General features: G+C 41.5%; 1 protein-coding gene across 1 annotated transcript in view; it reads left to right on the top strand.

The window, feature by feature from the left end:
* The window catches only part of Baiap2l1 (BAR/IMD domain containing adaptor protein 2 like 1), a 91494-nt gene that overhangs the window by 31775 nt on the left and 43253 nt on the right, over positions 1-16466 (top strand). Inside the window, exons 2-3 of the mRNA XM_038344697.1 lie at positions 3844-3919; positions 9536-9622. Coding sequence (XP_038200625.1) covers positions 3844-3919; positions 9536-9622 — 163 coding nt within the window. The remainder of the gene's footprint in view (positions 1-3843; positions 3920-9535; positions 9623-16466) is intronic.

Here is a 16466-nt window from a genome sequence, read left to right as displayed (position 1 = left end):
ACACAATCAACAAGACAAAACAACACCCTATACAGATTGGGAAAAGATCTTCACTAACCCCACATCAAACAGAAGTCTGATCTCCAAAATATATAAAGAACTCAAGAAATTGGTCATCAAAAGATCACATAATCCAATATAAAAATGGAGTACAGACCTAAACAGAAAACTCTCAACAAGAGGAATCTAAAATGGCTGAAAGACACTTAAGGAAATGCTCAACATCCTTAGCCTTCAGAGAAATGCAAATCAAAACAACTCTGAGATTCCATCTTACACCTGTAAGAATTGCCAAGATCAAAAACACTGATGACAACTTATGCTGGAGAGGTTGTGGGGTAAAAGGAACTCTCCTACATTGCTGGTGGGAGTGCAAGCTAGTACAGCTGCTTTGGATGTCATTGTGGTGATTTCTCAGAAAATTAGGAAACAACCTTCCTCAAGACCCAGTAATACCACTTTTGTGTGTATATCCAAAGGATGCTCAATCGTGCCACAAGGACATGTGCTCAACAATGTTCATAGCAGCATTGTTTGTTATAGCTAGAACCTGGAAACAACCTAAATTCTCCTTGACTGAAAAATAAGGAAAATGTGATACATTTACACAATGGAATACTACACAGCAGAAAAAATAACAACAACTTGAAATTTTCAGGCAAATGGATGGAGCTAGAAAACATCATTTTGAGTGAGGTAACCCAGACACAGAAAGACAATTATCACATGTACTCACTCATAAGTGGTTTTTAAACATAAAGCAAAGAAAACCAGCCCACAAATCACAATCCCAGAGAACCTAGACAACAATGAGGACCCTAAGAGAGACTTACATAGATCTAATCTACATGGGTAGCAGAAAAAGACAAGATCTCCTGAGTAAATTGGGAGCATGGGGACCTTGGGAGAGGGTTGAAGGAGGGGAAGAGGCAGGGAAGGGAGAAGGGAGGAGGAGAGAAAAATGTAGAGCTCAAAAGAAAGAGAGAGAGAGAGAGAGAGAGAGAGAGAGAGAGAGAGAGAGAGAGAGAGAGAGAGAGAGAGAGAGATAGGATGTAAAGTTGAAGATTTTTTCAGGTGAAGAACATAAAGACTGTGAGGAAATAGAGAAAAGGTAATGTTAGATAAATATAGAATGCATAAAACCTTCACCTGGCCAGGTGGTATTGGTGGTGCACGCCTTTAATCCCAGTACTCAGGAGGCAGAAGCAGGTGGATCTCTGTGAGTTTGAGGCCAGCCTGGACTACAAAGTAAGTCCCAGGACAGCTAGTGCTACACAGAGAAACCCTGTCGTCGTCCCACACACACACACAAAAAAAAGGTCATCATCTGGGCTCCAAAAGAAACAAAAAATAAAACAAGCATTTTCCAGATTTGACAGACCTGTTTTCCACATGGCTAGAAGTAATCAAGCATCTCATAAAATAAGTGGGAAAGATACCAAAAATGAAGCAGACCAATGTTTGATTTTACAACATAGGGATAAAGAGTTGGCTTCTAAAACAAAGCTTTAAAGAAGGGGAAGTCTGAAGTCAGGATATGGCTCAGTCAATAAAGTGCTTGCTTGCAACCATGAGTATCTGAATCTGGGTCTCCAGCAGCCACAGAAAACTCAAGCACAGATCCCAGTCCTGTGCAGGCAGAGACAGTTGTGTCTCTGGGTCTTGCTGGCCAGCTAGTCTAGCTGAATAAAAGACCCTGTGTCAAAACTCAAGGTGAGGCATAATAGAGAAAGACACCTGTTATAGTAGCAAAAGTAACAGCAGCATCTTAAACATTCTGAGGAAGACAGGTCAGTATGTCGTATGCTGCCCAGCAATACAGCAAATAGATGTCAAGGTAAAAGTAGTTGCAGGGATAGGAAAGGCACTTGCTACCATGCCTGATGACCTGAGTTTGGTCCCCAGAGTTCACATGGTGTAAGGGGAGAAATGGCAACCATGGATTGTTCTCGGACCTCTATATGTGCTGTGGCACTTGCAGTTCGTCCTCTCCCTCCTCCTCCACACACAATAAAGAAATAATTTTAAATTTTTAAGTAGTTTCAGACATGTGGGGCCACAAATACACCTCTCACATTATTCTTACATCAATTTTGGAGAATAATTCCCAGCAAAATGGAAGAAAGTAGACAGTGTGACTAGAGCTTTTGTTTGTTTGTTTTCAAGACAGGGTCAGGATTTCTCTGTGTATCCCTGGCTGTCCTGGAACTAACTCTATTGACCTCAAACTTGAGATCTGCCTGCCTCAGCCTCCCTAGTGCTGGGATTGAAGGTGTGGGCCACCACCACCCAGCTGAGAATGAGAGCTCCAATTATAGGCAGCCAGATTGGAGCATGCAAGGATAGCAGCCTGGCAGACTTGGGGGAAGTCAGGTAGGGCTGAGAGAGAGGACAGAAAGTCTTTGGAGGTTCCAGGAGGGGAAAATGAGATGGGAAGTCAGCTGGCTATTCTGTATGTTTGAGAAATAAAATTGGTAGGCCTGTGCTTGGCCTGACACTGCATGAGAATGGATTAGGTGGATACATAGAAGCAAGAGGGAAGAGGAGCAAGCCAATTATTAATTCCAGGAAAAACAAAAAAGGCATTACTAAGAAAGGAAATGTGATCTTTAGAACATTCCTTGAATTGTAGGATCCAATATTTACAGCCACAATAAATACGAGTTGTTGGTTACATTGGAAGGGAGTATAGCAGAGAAGTAAGTCCTCCTGAACTGTAAGAGGTTGCCAGAGTCAGTCTGAAATTGAAGATGAGTGAACAGTTAAATGGGGGTATATAAAGGGGAGAGTAACCATGTGATTGGAAGTATTCTTGGGGGTAATAGCAAGGATGGAGAAAGCATGAGGTGTGGGCTTTTTAATTGTGATTTTAATCACTATTCAATTACTATAAGTTGTCATTCATCCTCTATTCCCAATTACTAATGCAGAGCCTTTTTTTTCCCTGAAGGATGTGAAGCTTCTGACTCATTGAGTGTTGACTCATTTTCCATCTTTTATCATTTGGTCCCTACGATACTATATACATGGAAGAAGGGGTGGGGAGACCTGAGTGGTCCATTTGGAATGATGACTATAGGACAGCTTGTTGATCCAAGATGGAACAGATAGCTAAGTCATCATATGATAATGTGTTCTTGGTCATAAAGTCCGCACTCTGGGAGTGGCTTATCGGCTGTACTCTATAGGTTTAGACAAAATGAAAGTAAGATTGAAAGTTTCTAAATACTCGATAACCAAAACATTATCCTTAATTATAAATTAAGTTGAGGTAGCCGTGCAAGCAGACTATTTCGTAATGCTAGAGTGAGAGCCATGAACAATCTACTTGTACCAGAGAGAATTCTTTGGACTCCAGGATCAGAGCCCCCATGGGGTGTGGTAGAGTTGTGAATGTCTGCCGAGTGTGGGCAGTCCTTGGGCAACTGAAAATGCTGGGTTATATCCTCCTTACTGCTTGTCTGTTGGGTCAGAAAATCAAGTTCATTGGGATTCTTACATCTGCATTATTTGTAGGCTAAGAATTTGGCTCAGTTAGCATTTGTGAAGTCCTAGGTTTGATCCCCAAAACTATAACCTAGGCATAGTGGAACACATCTGTAATTCTAACACTTGGGAACTGAAAGCAGGAAGGACAGAAGTTCAAGGTCATCTTTGGATCCCTAACAAGTTCAGGGCAGCCTGGGGATTCCTGAGACCTTGTCTGGAAAGAAAAGAAAAGAGGATTTGAGACTTTATTGTTAGTATGTTGTATCATATAGGAATTCTAGGCCTCATAGTGATAGACTCTAGTCGTCCCTCTTTTGTTTATTGATCTGTTTGTTTTGTGTGTTTGTTTGACAGAATGTTATGGAACAATTCAACCCTGGGCTACGAAACTTAATAAACCTAGGAAAAAATTATGAAAAAGCAGTGAATGGTAAGTCTTTTAATTTTTTTCTAAATTAATGTAAAGCACGTAAAATCTATTAATATTTTATTTATCTTTAAATACTTAACATTGCATTTTAAAAATCTAAGTGGAATTTTTTATAATTTATCTACAGGATTTTTGTAATGGCAATGCAGGATGGTACTAATGTATTTGAAATGAGTTAAGTAATTGTGAAAGTACTATAAGTAACATTTTAACTTTAAAATCATGCTTTCTGATATACAAAATTAGGCTTTATCATTTCCATGAACTTTTCTACTTTTGGTTTTTTTTTTTTCTTGTTTTTTGAGGCAGCGTTTATCTGTATAGCTTTGGAACCTGTCCTGGAACTCGGAACCTGTCCTGGAACTCACTCTGTAGACCAGGCTGGCCTCGAACACACAGAGATCTGCCTGCCTCTGCTTCCCGAGTGCTGGAAATAAAGGCATGTGCCGCCACCACCTAGCTAGAAGAATTTCTTGCCTTTAAATAGATTTCTTTTGTTTGTTTGTTTGTTTGTTTTGAGGCAGAATCTCACTTTGTAACACAGGTTAGCCAGCCTTTGAACTCAGGAAATCCCCATTCCTACCCTCCCAAGTGCCAGGATCGCAACTGTGAGCCACTATAATACCTTGCTGATATATCATTTTTTATAGTAACATGAAAAGTAATATTTTTAACCTCAATAGAAGAACATCTACGTTAAAAGTTGTGCTTAAATTATCATTTCAAAGTAAATTCTTCATTAAAACTGAATTTGAAGGCATAAACTTCAACCGTTGATCTTTGCCTCTCTTCTGGGGCCCAGGTTGTTAGCTTTCTTGAAAAGGTTTTCACTGAGAAGACTGATAAGCAGCTATTGCTGCACTGCTACTAAAAGCGAATGCTATTAGAATACATTGCTAACCACCCTCAACCATGGCCCAGCAAGACAGTGTACTGCCTACGCCCTGAGCTGTGGATGGCAAGGAACATGGTAGTTGCAGTCACTGGAAAAGTAGACTGGATAGCTGTGCATTTTTATCTGCAGTTTTCAGTACCAGGAAATAAAACAGGTCTGGGATCTTGCTTCTCTTCCCAACAATGTCTTTATCTTCTCCAGGCTCCTTCCCTCCTCTGAGAGCAAGAGGCTGGCCTTACTGCTGTCCCTTGGTGATTGCTTAATCACTGGGCCACAAAGTCATCACTGTCTCCAGTCCTCACAGGGAAAGCACTATAACTGTTTTATTTTTTTATTTATTTATTTTTTTACTGTGTAGCCTGAACTGCTTTCCGAGGCAGAGTTATAGACTAAGTGAACTGCTTGCAGCTTAGCTTCCTGTTAACAAGATTTCTCCCCAAAGGGCTCTTACCACTTCACCACCTCCTAGAGATGGTTCCTTACTTGATAAGTATTCCCAGAACTTCTGCAGGCCATCTGGTTTAGTTGCTGAAGCCACTGATAATTTTAGATACATTTATAAAGTGCTTGGTAAGAATTTGTAGTACATATGAGGATGTCAGCCACAAGTGCAGTCAGTAGATTATAAAGGTGGAATGACAAGTGAATGGCTGAGAGAGCAATCTAGACTATTGTCAACAGGGATCTGTTTAGGAGTGATTGGTGTGGATCGGAGCAGGCAGGAAACCTTACAAGAGCTTGAGGTAACTAATAGATAGGAGATATCAGCAGACAGACACTGCTTCAAGCAGAAAAAAATGAGCACTGGGCGCCACACTAAACTGGGGAGAAGTAGGACTGGACAATGTCAGCTTAGCCAAGCATTGCAGTGTTTATAGCACCAGGCACCTACGATTGTACAAAATACTGCAGCCACCCACAGGCTTGGTGGCTTAAGATGCTACTTTCTATTTCCCCTGGAGTCTCAGGACTCCTTCCTCTGCGGGCTTGACTTACTCTGTCCTCGGATGGTCTTCTTCCATCAAAACCACACTGAGCCTTTTCTATAGCAGCACTAGCCTTACTCATTTACTGAGTTCCTGTGTAAACCATGCTTGTTGGTATCACAGTGGCCAAAACAAGTTCCATGGTCAGTGTCTCAGGAAGCCACAGACTGGAAATCTGGAGGGGTATAGTTCATTGAAACTATTACTATAAAAATCTATCATGAACTCGTGGAATGTGGGCTTGTGAGAGATCCATTGAGGCTTTAGTAGAACAATAATCCAATAAAACTATATTTTAAGAAAAATATTATCAGCCAAGCATGGCACATGCCTTGAATGCAAGCACTTGGGTGCCAGAGGCAGGTGGATCTCTGTGAATTCGAAGCCAACCTGGTCTACATAGTATGTTCCGAGGACCACCAGAGCTATAATCACTAAAATAGAATTCATAGGTTTCCTAAAATAGTAAGAAGCAGAAACTCACAAGGTGGGGCAAGTTTATCAAAATACTATTTTATTTATTAGTTCTGGATAAATTTCATGGTTTTTAAGTTAATTTATTATAAAAAAGCTAATATTTTTTTAAATGTGAAAAGGCAAAAAAATTATAAAAGCAAAGCTACGTTGAAAGACTGAGAAGGTTGCATGTTTTTAAATATAAGTCAACAGTTAATGAAAAATAATCTCAACATGTGGGTGTAAACCAGAAATTTTAACTGTTGTGTAATCCTGAATGCAACTCTCCCACTAATGTGCTCTTCGGTTTATCAGTACTTTACAATTTAAACCTCTCATTTGAACTTCATCTATTGACTTGACATTTTGCTGGCAACACACTTGTTTTTAGGTGGAGTTGCTTCTTCCTCGGTTCCAGCTAAAGCACTATGATTTAGAGCTGAGGAAGTGAAGTACCTCAGCGGGAGTGGTGTACACTGTGGCTGACTCACATTGACCTTGGGGACAGCCTGAAGTGTCTCTACTCCACTCCCTTGGCAAAAGGAACTGATAACATTACCCACCAGTGTCTTAACATTGTCAATAGATTAGCTAAGTAATGACTTGAAAAGTCTATATAAATGCTGCCTGTTATTGTTAATTACTCTGTAAGTTCTTCTCCAGTCTTATAAAATAGTAATATAGCAGAACATTGCATTTCTTAAACTTACATGAAGATACAGTAAAAAACCTTAATTTATATTTTTAAAAACTATAGTAAATGCTGAAATATTTAAAAAAAAAAAAACTACAGGAATTTGACCTGTAATACCTTTACCTACACCTATACATGACAAATTATCTGATCTTTTAAAATATTTCCCCATAAAAGTCCACCTTTTAGGTCTGGTGGTGTAGCTTAGTGGTAGAGTGCTTCCTTAGCATCTGAGAATTAAAAATACAAATAGGGGCTGGAGACATAGCTTAGCAATTGAGAATCTTGCTTGTCTTGCAGAGGACCTGAGTTCTGATCCCATCACCATCAGGTAGCTCACAATTGCATTCACCTCCAACTCCAAGGGACTCAGTGTCTTCTTCTGGCGTTTGTGGGTACCCGCATATACATGACATATTTACACACAGACATTCACATACTTATAATTTTCTATCTTAATAAAAAAAATAGGGACTTGGAAGATGGCTTAGACCATCTCAAGAGAACCTGAGTTTGCTCTTCACCATCTATGTAAAAATATCAGGTATAGTGGCACAGCCTTGTAATTCCAACACTTAGGAGGTAGAGACAGGTAGATCACTGGGACTCATTGCTCAGTCAGTCTAGCCTAATTGGTTAGCTCCAGGCCAATGAGAGACCCCGTCTCAAAGGAGGTGGACCATGTTCCCAAGGTTGTCTTCTATCTTCCACATATGCATTCATGAGTGTCTGTAAACATACACAATAAATAAATAACAACCTACTTTTTAGCCTGGCCTGGTGGCATAGGTTTGTAATTCCAGATACTTGGGAGGCTAAATAAAGCCAGGAGTATTACGAGGTCAAGGGTATCTTAGAAAACTTAGTTGAGATCCTGTCTCAAAATGAAAATTACAATAGAAGGACTGAGGATGTATCTCAGTGGTAAAGCACTTACTATTCTGTGGGTAAAGAGAATGGGCCAGGAGGCCCCTTTAGTCCAAGTTCTGTGCTCACCAGAGCTCCAGGGGAAACTGATTTCTGTGTATGAAGGCAATCTCTGAGTTTAGAGGAAGGGTAGAGACTGTTTTCCCTCCAGAGTGACACTGATTTTGGCTGAATCTTGTTAAAATGCTTGCCTGTCATACACCATTCTCAAACTGAATTGCCTGTAAAGCAAAAGAAGCCAGGCTGTCATTTATCCTCCCACTCCAGCTTTATTAGAGAACTTTACAGAAGGGGTAGCCTTCAGCTCCACTGGGGCACATACCCTTCAGAGTCAGTTTGAAGGAGAAAACAGTTTTGAAGTTTTTAATTTGATTATTTTAAATTGTGTATATGTGTGTGAGTTGAGGGTGCCCACAGAGGCTGGAGATGTTGGATCCCTTGGTGCTTGAGTGGTTGTGAGCCTCCCAACATGGGTGCTGGGGGAACCGAACCTGGGTCCTCTGCAAGAATAGTATGTATTCTTAACTGCTAAACTATCTCTCCATTTTAAAAAATATTATTTATTTTTTTAATTATAGAAACATTTTTAGCATGATGAGAACCTAGCTTCTGTTGCAGTAAAACCTTTGCTTGTTTCTGCTGAAAGGAAAAGGAAGGAGAATTATTTTTTTAGATAAGTCTGTAACTTTTTGGTTTTTTAAGACAAGGTTTGTCTGTGAAACAGTCCTGGCTGTCCTGGAACTTGCTTTGTAGAACAGGCTAGCCTCGAACTCACAGAGATCTGCCTGCCTCTGCCTCCTGAGTGCTGGGATTAAAGGTGTGCACCATGATGGCCCGGCAATGCTAATGTATTTCAGATTTCAAAGATTTTTTTTTTTACCACAGTAACAAGAATGTTGGTTAGTTGTGACTCAGATTATTTTTTTTACAGTATTAGGGATTGAGCCTAGGGCATAGTGCATGCTAGGCAAGCTTTCTGCACTGAGCCATGCCTCCAGCCCCTCACCAGGGATTCTAGGCAATCACTCTTTACAAGAGTCCCATCAAGTTCCCCAGGCTGGCCTTGAACTCACTCTGAAGCCTAGCTAGGCTTTGAATTCCTCCTGCCTCAACCTTCTGAGTAGCTGAAATTATTGTCCTATACTACCAGACGTGGCTCTTTTTTATCTTTGTGGGGCTGGGGAGGGGTGTTTGTTTGTTTGTTTTGAGACAGGGTTTCTCTGGAGCTTTGGAGCCTGTCCTGGAACTCACTCTCTATACCAGGCTGGCCTCAAACTCACAGAGATCTGCCTGTCTCTGCCTCCCAAGTGCTAAGATTAAAGGCGTACACTACCACTGCCCGGCATGACCTGGCTCTTTTTTAATAGAAAAAAAATGTGCTTTCATGAGATGGGTTCCTAGGCCACTGTACCAGGACTGCTCGAGCACTGACATGGCTGATCTGTTTGTTCCCAAAATGTTTCTGTCCCAGTGTCTGCTTGATGTCAGGAACACACCCTGGAATTGGCATCAGGATCAGGCAGGGTCTTATAACGTCATCTGCCAAAACAGTCTGGTCTAGAACTTCTTGTAGTCAGAGGCACACTGGGATGTTGAACCTGTGTTACTTCCTCCTTTCCTTTCTGAGTAATGATTTTGTGTATCACATTCCTGTCTAGCTATGATCCTGGCTGGAAAAGCCTACTACGATGGAGTGGCCAAGATTGGTGAGATTGCCACTGGGTCTCCTGTATCAACAGAACTAGGTGAGCTGTCATCCATTTTTACAAAAACCTAGCCTGCTGTCCTAGGAGTTTGATAAGAGTCTTCCAGGGGTGGGCGGTGGTAGCACACACCTTTAATCCCTTTACTCGTGGGGCAGAGGCAGAAGGATCTCTGTGAGCTCAAGGCCAGCCTGGTCGAGAGAGTGAGTTCCAGGATAGACTCCAAAACTACACAGAGAAACCCTGTCTCAAAAAATAAATAAATAAATAAGTATGTCAGGTAGCTCAGACCAGGAACACAAAAGGACTGGTTGGGCACTGTAGTTTGTTTACCCTGGCGCTTGAAAATAGAGGTGTTTTTGGAGGGCAGGCCAAGCCTAGAGGGGCCTAGGGGCAAGGTAGAGGCCCCTTCCCAGGCCTTTTAGAAACTCTGCTCCTGCCTTTGCTGCCTGGGTTCTGGCCTGTCACATCAGGTCCCTGAAGTTTCAACTTGAAGAACGGTGACCTACATTTTGAACCAAGGTGGGTGAGAAAGGCCTCTGACCAGGCCAAGTGCTTCCGGTGACTCACCTTGTGGAAAATGACTCCTTGACTCCTTTATGCTGTGCTCTTGGCTCCCACTCCTTCCACAGTTGCCCTTGGTTGTGATTTTTCCGGTTTTGCTGGTATGAATGGATCCCCTGTGCAGGCAAGGAGGGTAGCCACACCCTGGGCAGCCCCCACCACAGCCAAGGGAAGCTGGGCTTCTATTTACAGAGCTAATGCTGCTGCACTGCGGTCATCTCCTCAGGCAGGGCCATTTTGCCAATAAACCCACGTGTCACTCTCATCTTTAAAATTTATGGACTATGTTTTTCTTGTATGGATGCTAGGAATTTGCTTTAAGGATTCTGAAAAACATAGTGAAGCATGTATGTGTGCCTGAAGTGTGACATGTCCATCTCTACTCGGTGTCTTGAGACTTTTCAAACTTGCCTGAGGAAATCACTGACCCTGCTCAAAGGCTGGAACAAGCTAGAAGCTTGATGCTGATGGCAGGGTGTGGGACAGGCTGGGTTCGTGTTTTCCAACTGCTTTATGCCTAAAAGTTGGTGAGGCAGTAGACAAAAGGCACAGTGTACATCTGCGGTGATGTACATGATGAGGAAAGGCACAGTGTACATCTGCAGTGATGTTACATGATGAGGAGCGACACTGCCGTGTTTCACAGAATCCATCACATGTGGTTTTTGAAACCCCAGCTCGTGTTCTGTGGATGTGGTAACATGATGACCGGTAGCTCTCTGAAGCACCATCAGTTTAATGACACGCAGCTGCCTTATATAGCAGATAGCAATGTTTTAGATATTTGGGGTTCTAGAAACAACTGAGATGATAATAGGTTCCAAAAATAAGCTTAAATTAAAAAGAAGCATCCCATTGTGCCAGGCAGCAGGAGAAAAAAAAAGTATGACCCTCACATTAAAACATATGGTGCTGTGACTCACCACCATTCAGCTTGCCATTTTAATGTTTTATGGGTCTTGCCACTGTTTAAATAAGACTTCTGTTCCACACCTTACTTTATTCAGCTTCAAGTTCATAACATTGAATCAGCTATTTCCACAGTAACAGTGTTGTTATAAACACAGCCTTGAAGCTCCAGTTTCAGGGGAAGCATATTGTGAAGGTGAAGGTCCTTCTGTGAAGAGGAAATGGAAGTAAAGGCCCTTTCTAGTTTACTTTGTTTCAAGTTGTCCTCCTGCTTATGTCTACTGTCTCAGAGTTACTAGTGTTTTGTTTTGGTTTTTTTTTTTTTTTTTTTGGCCTATTTATGGCTTTCCCTAGATAAGAAGTTCACCTCGGCAAGCCTTGTTTTCGGGAACCTAATAACTACTTTTGACTTGCATATTTTCTTTTGATAGTGTTTAAAATACCATCCTTTATCCATTTAATTCCCAGTATGGAAGAGTAGCAGAAAATTTACATATTTTCAAAAAGTAGGTGAGGAAGAAGGAGAAAGAAGGACTAGAGAAATGTGAATAAAATACTTGGCACACGAGCATGAGGACCTAAGTTCAGATCCCTAGCCCTCCTGTAAAAGCAGAGTGTGGCAGCACATACTACAATCCCATCACTAGGAAGGAGGCAGAGACAGGCATCTCCCCTAATAGGTGAACTCCAGATTTGGTGAGAGACCCTGTCTCAAAAATAAAGTGGAAAAGCTTGTAATAAAGACACATGATATCAACCTCTGACCTTCACAGACATGCACACATGCTCCCAGATACCTGTATACACCCCTCTCCCAAAAGAAAGAATAAATAACCAAAGGTAAATTTTGTTTCCCTCATTTTCCTACTATTTTTATGTGATTTGGGTACTGGTACTCATAACCTTATGAAACATAAAGTTTATTTAAAACTGTCTTAGTTTGGTTTCTATTGCTGTGATAAAACACCCTGACCAAAAGCAACTTGGGGAGGAAAAATATATTTTGATTATATTTCTATATCACAGTTCATCATCAAGAGCAGTCATGGCAGAACCTTAAACAAGGCAGGGACCTAGAGGCAGAAGTTGTTACAGATCTGCTTATTGGCTTGCTCTTCATGGTTTGCTCAGCCTAATTTCTTGTACCACCAAAGACCACCAGTCCAGGGATGACACTGCCTGCAGTGAGCTGAGTCTTCCCACATTAATCATCAAGGAAGAAAATATACCACAGGCTTGCCCATAGACCGACCTAGTTGGGGCATATTATTATTATTATTATTATTATTATTATTATTATTATTATTATATTGAGCTCTACATTTTTCTCTACACCCCTCCCTTCTCCCCTCCCCTTCAGCCCTCTCCCAAGGTCCCATGCTCCCAATTTACTCAGGAGATCTTTCTTTTTCTACTTCCCATATAGATTAGATCTATGTATGTCTCTCTTACGGTCCTCATTGTTGTCTAGGTCTCTGGGATTGTGATTTGTGGGCTGGTTTCCTTTGCTTTATGTTTAAAAACCACTTATGAGTGAGTACATGTGATAATTGTCTTTCTGTATCTGGGTTATCTCAGTCAAAAATGATGTTTTCTAGCTCCATCCATTTGCCTGCAAAGTTCAAGGTGTTATTTTTTTCTGCTGTGTAGTACTCCACTGTGTAAATATACCACATTTTCCTTATTCATTCTTCGGTCAAAGGGCATTTAGGTTGTTTCCAGGTTCTGGCTATGACAAACAATTCTGCTATGAACATTGTTGAGCACAGGTCCTTGGGGCATGGTTGAACATCCTTTGGATATATATCCAAAAGTGGTATTACTGGGTCTTGAGGAAGGTTGTTTCCTAATTTTCTGAGAAATCACCACACTGACATTCAAAGGGGTTGTACCAGCTTGCACTCCCACCAGCAATGCAGAAGTGTTCCCTTTACCCCACAACCTCTCCAGCATAAGTTGTCATCAGTGTTTTTGATCTTGGCCATTCTTACAGGTGTAAGATGGAATCTCAGAGTTGTTTTGATTTGCATTTCTCTGAAGGCTAAGGATATTGAACATTTCCTTAAGTGTCTTTCAGCCATTTTAGATTCCTCTGTTGAGAGTTCTCTGTTTAGGTCTGTACTCCATTTTTTTCATTGGATTATGTGATCTTTTGATGACCAATTTCTTGAGTTCTTTATATATTTTGGAGATCAGACTTCTTTCTGATGTGGGGTTAGTAAAGATCTTTTCCCATTCTGTATAGGCTGTCATTTTGTCTTGTTGACCATGACCTTTGCTTCACAGAAGCTTTTCTTAATTGAAGTTCCTTCTTTCCAGATAACTGTGTCAGGTTGACACAAAACAAGCCAGCACAAAGACTAAGGAGAAGCCAGGCATGGGGACACATGCTTGTAATCCCAACACTTTGGAAGCTAAGGCAAAAGGATCACAAAGTCAACCTGGGCTATATAGTGAGTCTCTGTCTCCAAAACAGGGAGAAGAACTGGGGCTGGCAAGATGGCTTAGCAATAATGGTGCTTACTGCTGGCTGACAATCCGAGTTCAATTCCAGGGACCCATATGGTAGAAGAAGAGAACTGACTCCTAAAGGTTGTTCTTTGACCTCCACCTATCCTATGGTCTGTGCCCACCCACCCACCCACCCACACACAATTAATGTAAATTTAGGAAAACTTTAAATGAAGGATTGGAATACAGCTCAGGGATACAGTACTTGGCTAGCACACAGTTTTGTCCCAGCACAGAGACTACAGTATAACTTCAGTGAGACCATGGATCATTTCAAGTTTTTCATTCAGCGAGTCTTTTGAATTAACTTCTGTTGGTAAAGATGGAGTGGATTTTTAACTATAGATGGTTCTGTTTAGGCTGTTGCTATGTGAATAATTTAGTATGCTTTTGCTCAAACATAACAAATGTCCAGCCTACCGTGATTTAAGCAATAGGCATGTTTATTATTTCATGTAGGGCCAGGAGCAGCAAGTTCCTGCTTAGTTAATCATCACCAAGAACTCAGATTCTATCTCTTTTTCTTGTCTTCATACCCATTTCCTCATGGCACCAAGATGGCTACCAGTCTGATTATCATATGTCTTCTCATTGTCTGCAAATACAGGAAGTAAAATGTCTTCTTGGGTGTGTCCTTTTATGAAGGAAGAACCCTTGCCCAGAAGCTCCAGCACACACCCTTCTATGTTCCACAACCCAGGTTAGGTCACACTCATCCATTTCCAGCTGCCAGAGGAGATTCCTTGTTGTGGCTGGCTGAGGACTGCAGAGGAAAGGACACAGCTGTTGGGAGACAGCCCTGATAGCAGGCATCTCTGGCATTAATGATCTGGTTTCAGTAGTTTGGGTGAAGGGGAAGACATTACACAAATGTTTCCGGAAGACATTTGTGGTGCTTTTGCATGTTACATGTGTCTCTGATTGGAATGGAGTTTTTTCCTTCCCATGTGGGCTGGCATGTATTTGCCCAGCAGTTGTATACATCAGACTTTGTCACTTGTTCTCCTAGGTCCATTGCACTTCTTTTTCCATAAGACCACAGCTATCCTTCCCATCTGCTTCTGTTTAGAGACAAGAATCTAAGCAGGAAGGAAGAAGGACATTGGGGATTTTTTGTTTCTTCTACCTACTGAGTTTTATTGCTCACCTTTGACTGCCTTGTGACCATGAACTCCAAGGTATTTTCCTTGCGTCAGCCTCCTGTTCAGTAGCTGCTTTCCTCTGTGATTCCTGCAGCCTTGTGATATGAAAATTAAGGGAATAGAGAAAAGTTAATAACATCACCCATAAAGTTACTGCTGTGCACAACTATCTACCATTACCATATGCCTGTATAGTCTCTTCTAGTGAGTGTGCTGTTGGATACCGTTTTTTTTTTCTAGCCCACTTTTCCCAGTGAGACATATAAGACCTGTCTCCAGTCACGTTGTAGAAGTAATAGCCCATACTAAGGGCTTGCTGTGAGCTAGGCTCATGCCCAGCATTTCACACACAGTTATCAAATGTGGAGGGCATAGGTGCCTTCTATCTTTCACAAGCAAGGCCTAGAAAGTGAGGTGATTTGTCTCAGATCGCTTAGTTAGTTGGCAGTCTGACTTTAGAACCTTTTTTTAATTATTTATTTATTTTTATTTTATGTGTATTAGTGTTTTGCCTATATATATATATATATATATATATATATATATATGTGTGTGTGTGTGTGTCTGTGTGTCTGTGTGTCTGTGTGAGGGTGTCAGATCTTGGAGTTATAGACAGTTGTCACCTGCCATATGGGTGCTAAAAATTGAACCTAGGTCCTCTAGAAGAGTAGTCAATGAATACTCTTAACTACTGAGCCATCATCTTTCTAGCCCAGAATCTGAGTTTTTTTACCTCTCTGTACGGCATTAAAACACATGGGAGAGGAAAGGGCCAGGCCAGGAGCCACTGAATTCTCAACCTTAGGATCCTTTTTGGAAAAGAGGCTAAGCCAAGCACAGTGGCACACAACTGTGATCCCAGCACTCAGGATCCCAAGTTCAAGGTTAGCCTGAGCTACATGGTCATATCCTAACTCAAAATGGGGGTGGGGTGAGGAGTGGGAGCTGGCAAAATGCACTTACCATCAAGTCTGAAGACCTGAGCTTGCTCCCTCGAACTTACATGGTAGAAGGAACAAACCAATTCCTGCAAATTGACTTTTGACAATCATATGCATACACACTGTGGCAAGTACTGCCCATCCCCCAGCCTCTCAAATTTTTATGTAATTTTAAAATTTAAAAAAGGGAGAAAATTGTCAAAGGTAATATTAGTGGCAGAGTAGGCCTGGCCAGTGTATTTAGTAGTGACCAGTTCTCCTGGAAAAGGATGTTTTCCCTCAGGTGTATCTGTTAACAACAGGAGTCAAGGAGTTAGAGACATGTAAATAACAAGTAAGTCACACACATATGCATGCCCAACAGTGTCTTTTACTGTTCACCCAAATTTGGGACTCATAAATTCTCACTGAAAATGTGGGATGGATTCTTCCCCCATCACCCGATGTCCTTAGTCATTCATTCATTCCTGGGTGAGTTTTTTCTGGATGATCTGCAGGTGCAGTGTTCCCTTAGGGGTGGCTGCTAGGCCTAAGAACAAACTTAGAAATGACCTGCTTTGCAGAAGTAAGAGATTACCCACCTCCATGGTGACCACAATGAGTCACTTTCCCTGGAAATGTTCTTTGTAGCCAAACAGAGCAAGACTCAAGAAGCCCAAGATACCTTTGGAGGTGGACAGGTCTAGCTGCCTTCATTGTAGAGTGTACACCATCCAGCTATAGCCTGGGAAAGACCCTGTGTGAAGGACAGTGAAGGCAGGCTTTTATCAAACTGAGACCTCCAGGTGGGAGGCTACCTGTCACTTAGAGACCTCCATA

The sequence above is a fragment of the Arvicola amphibius genome, chromosome 10 (genome assembly GCF_903992535.2).
Source record: "Arvicola amphibius chromosome 10, mArvAmp1.2, whole genome shotgun sequence".
Taxonomy (NCBI): domain Eukaryota; kingdom Metazoa; phylum Chordata; class Mammalia; order Rodentia; family Cricetidae; genus Arvicola; species Arvicola amphibius.
This window is presented reverse-complemented; position numbering and strand designations above follow the sequence as displayed.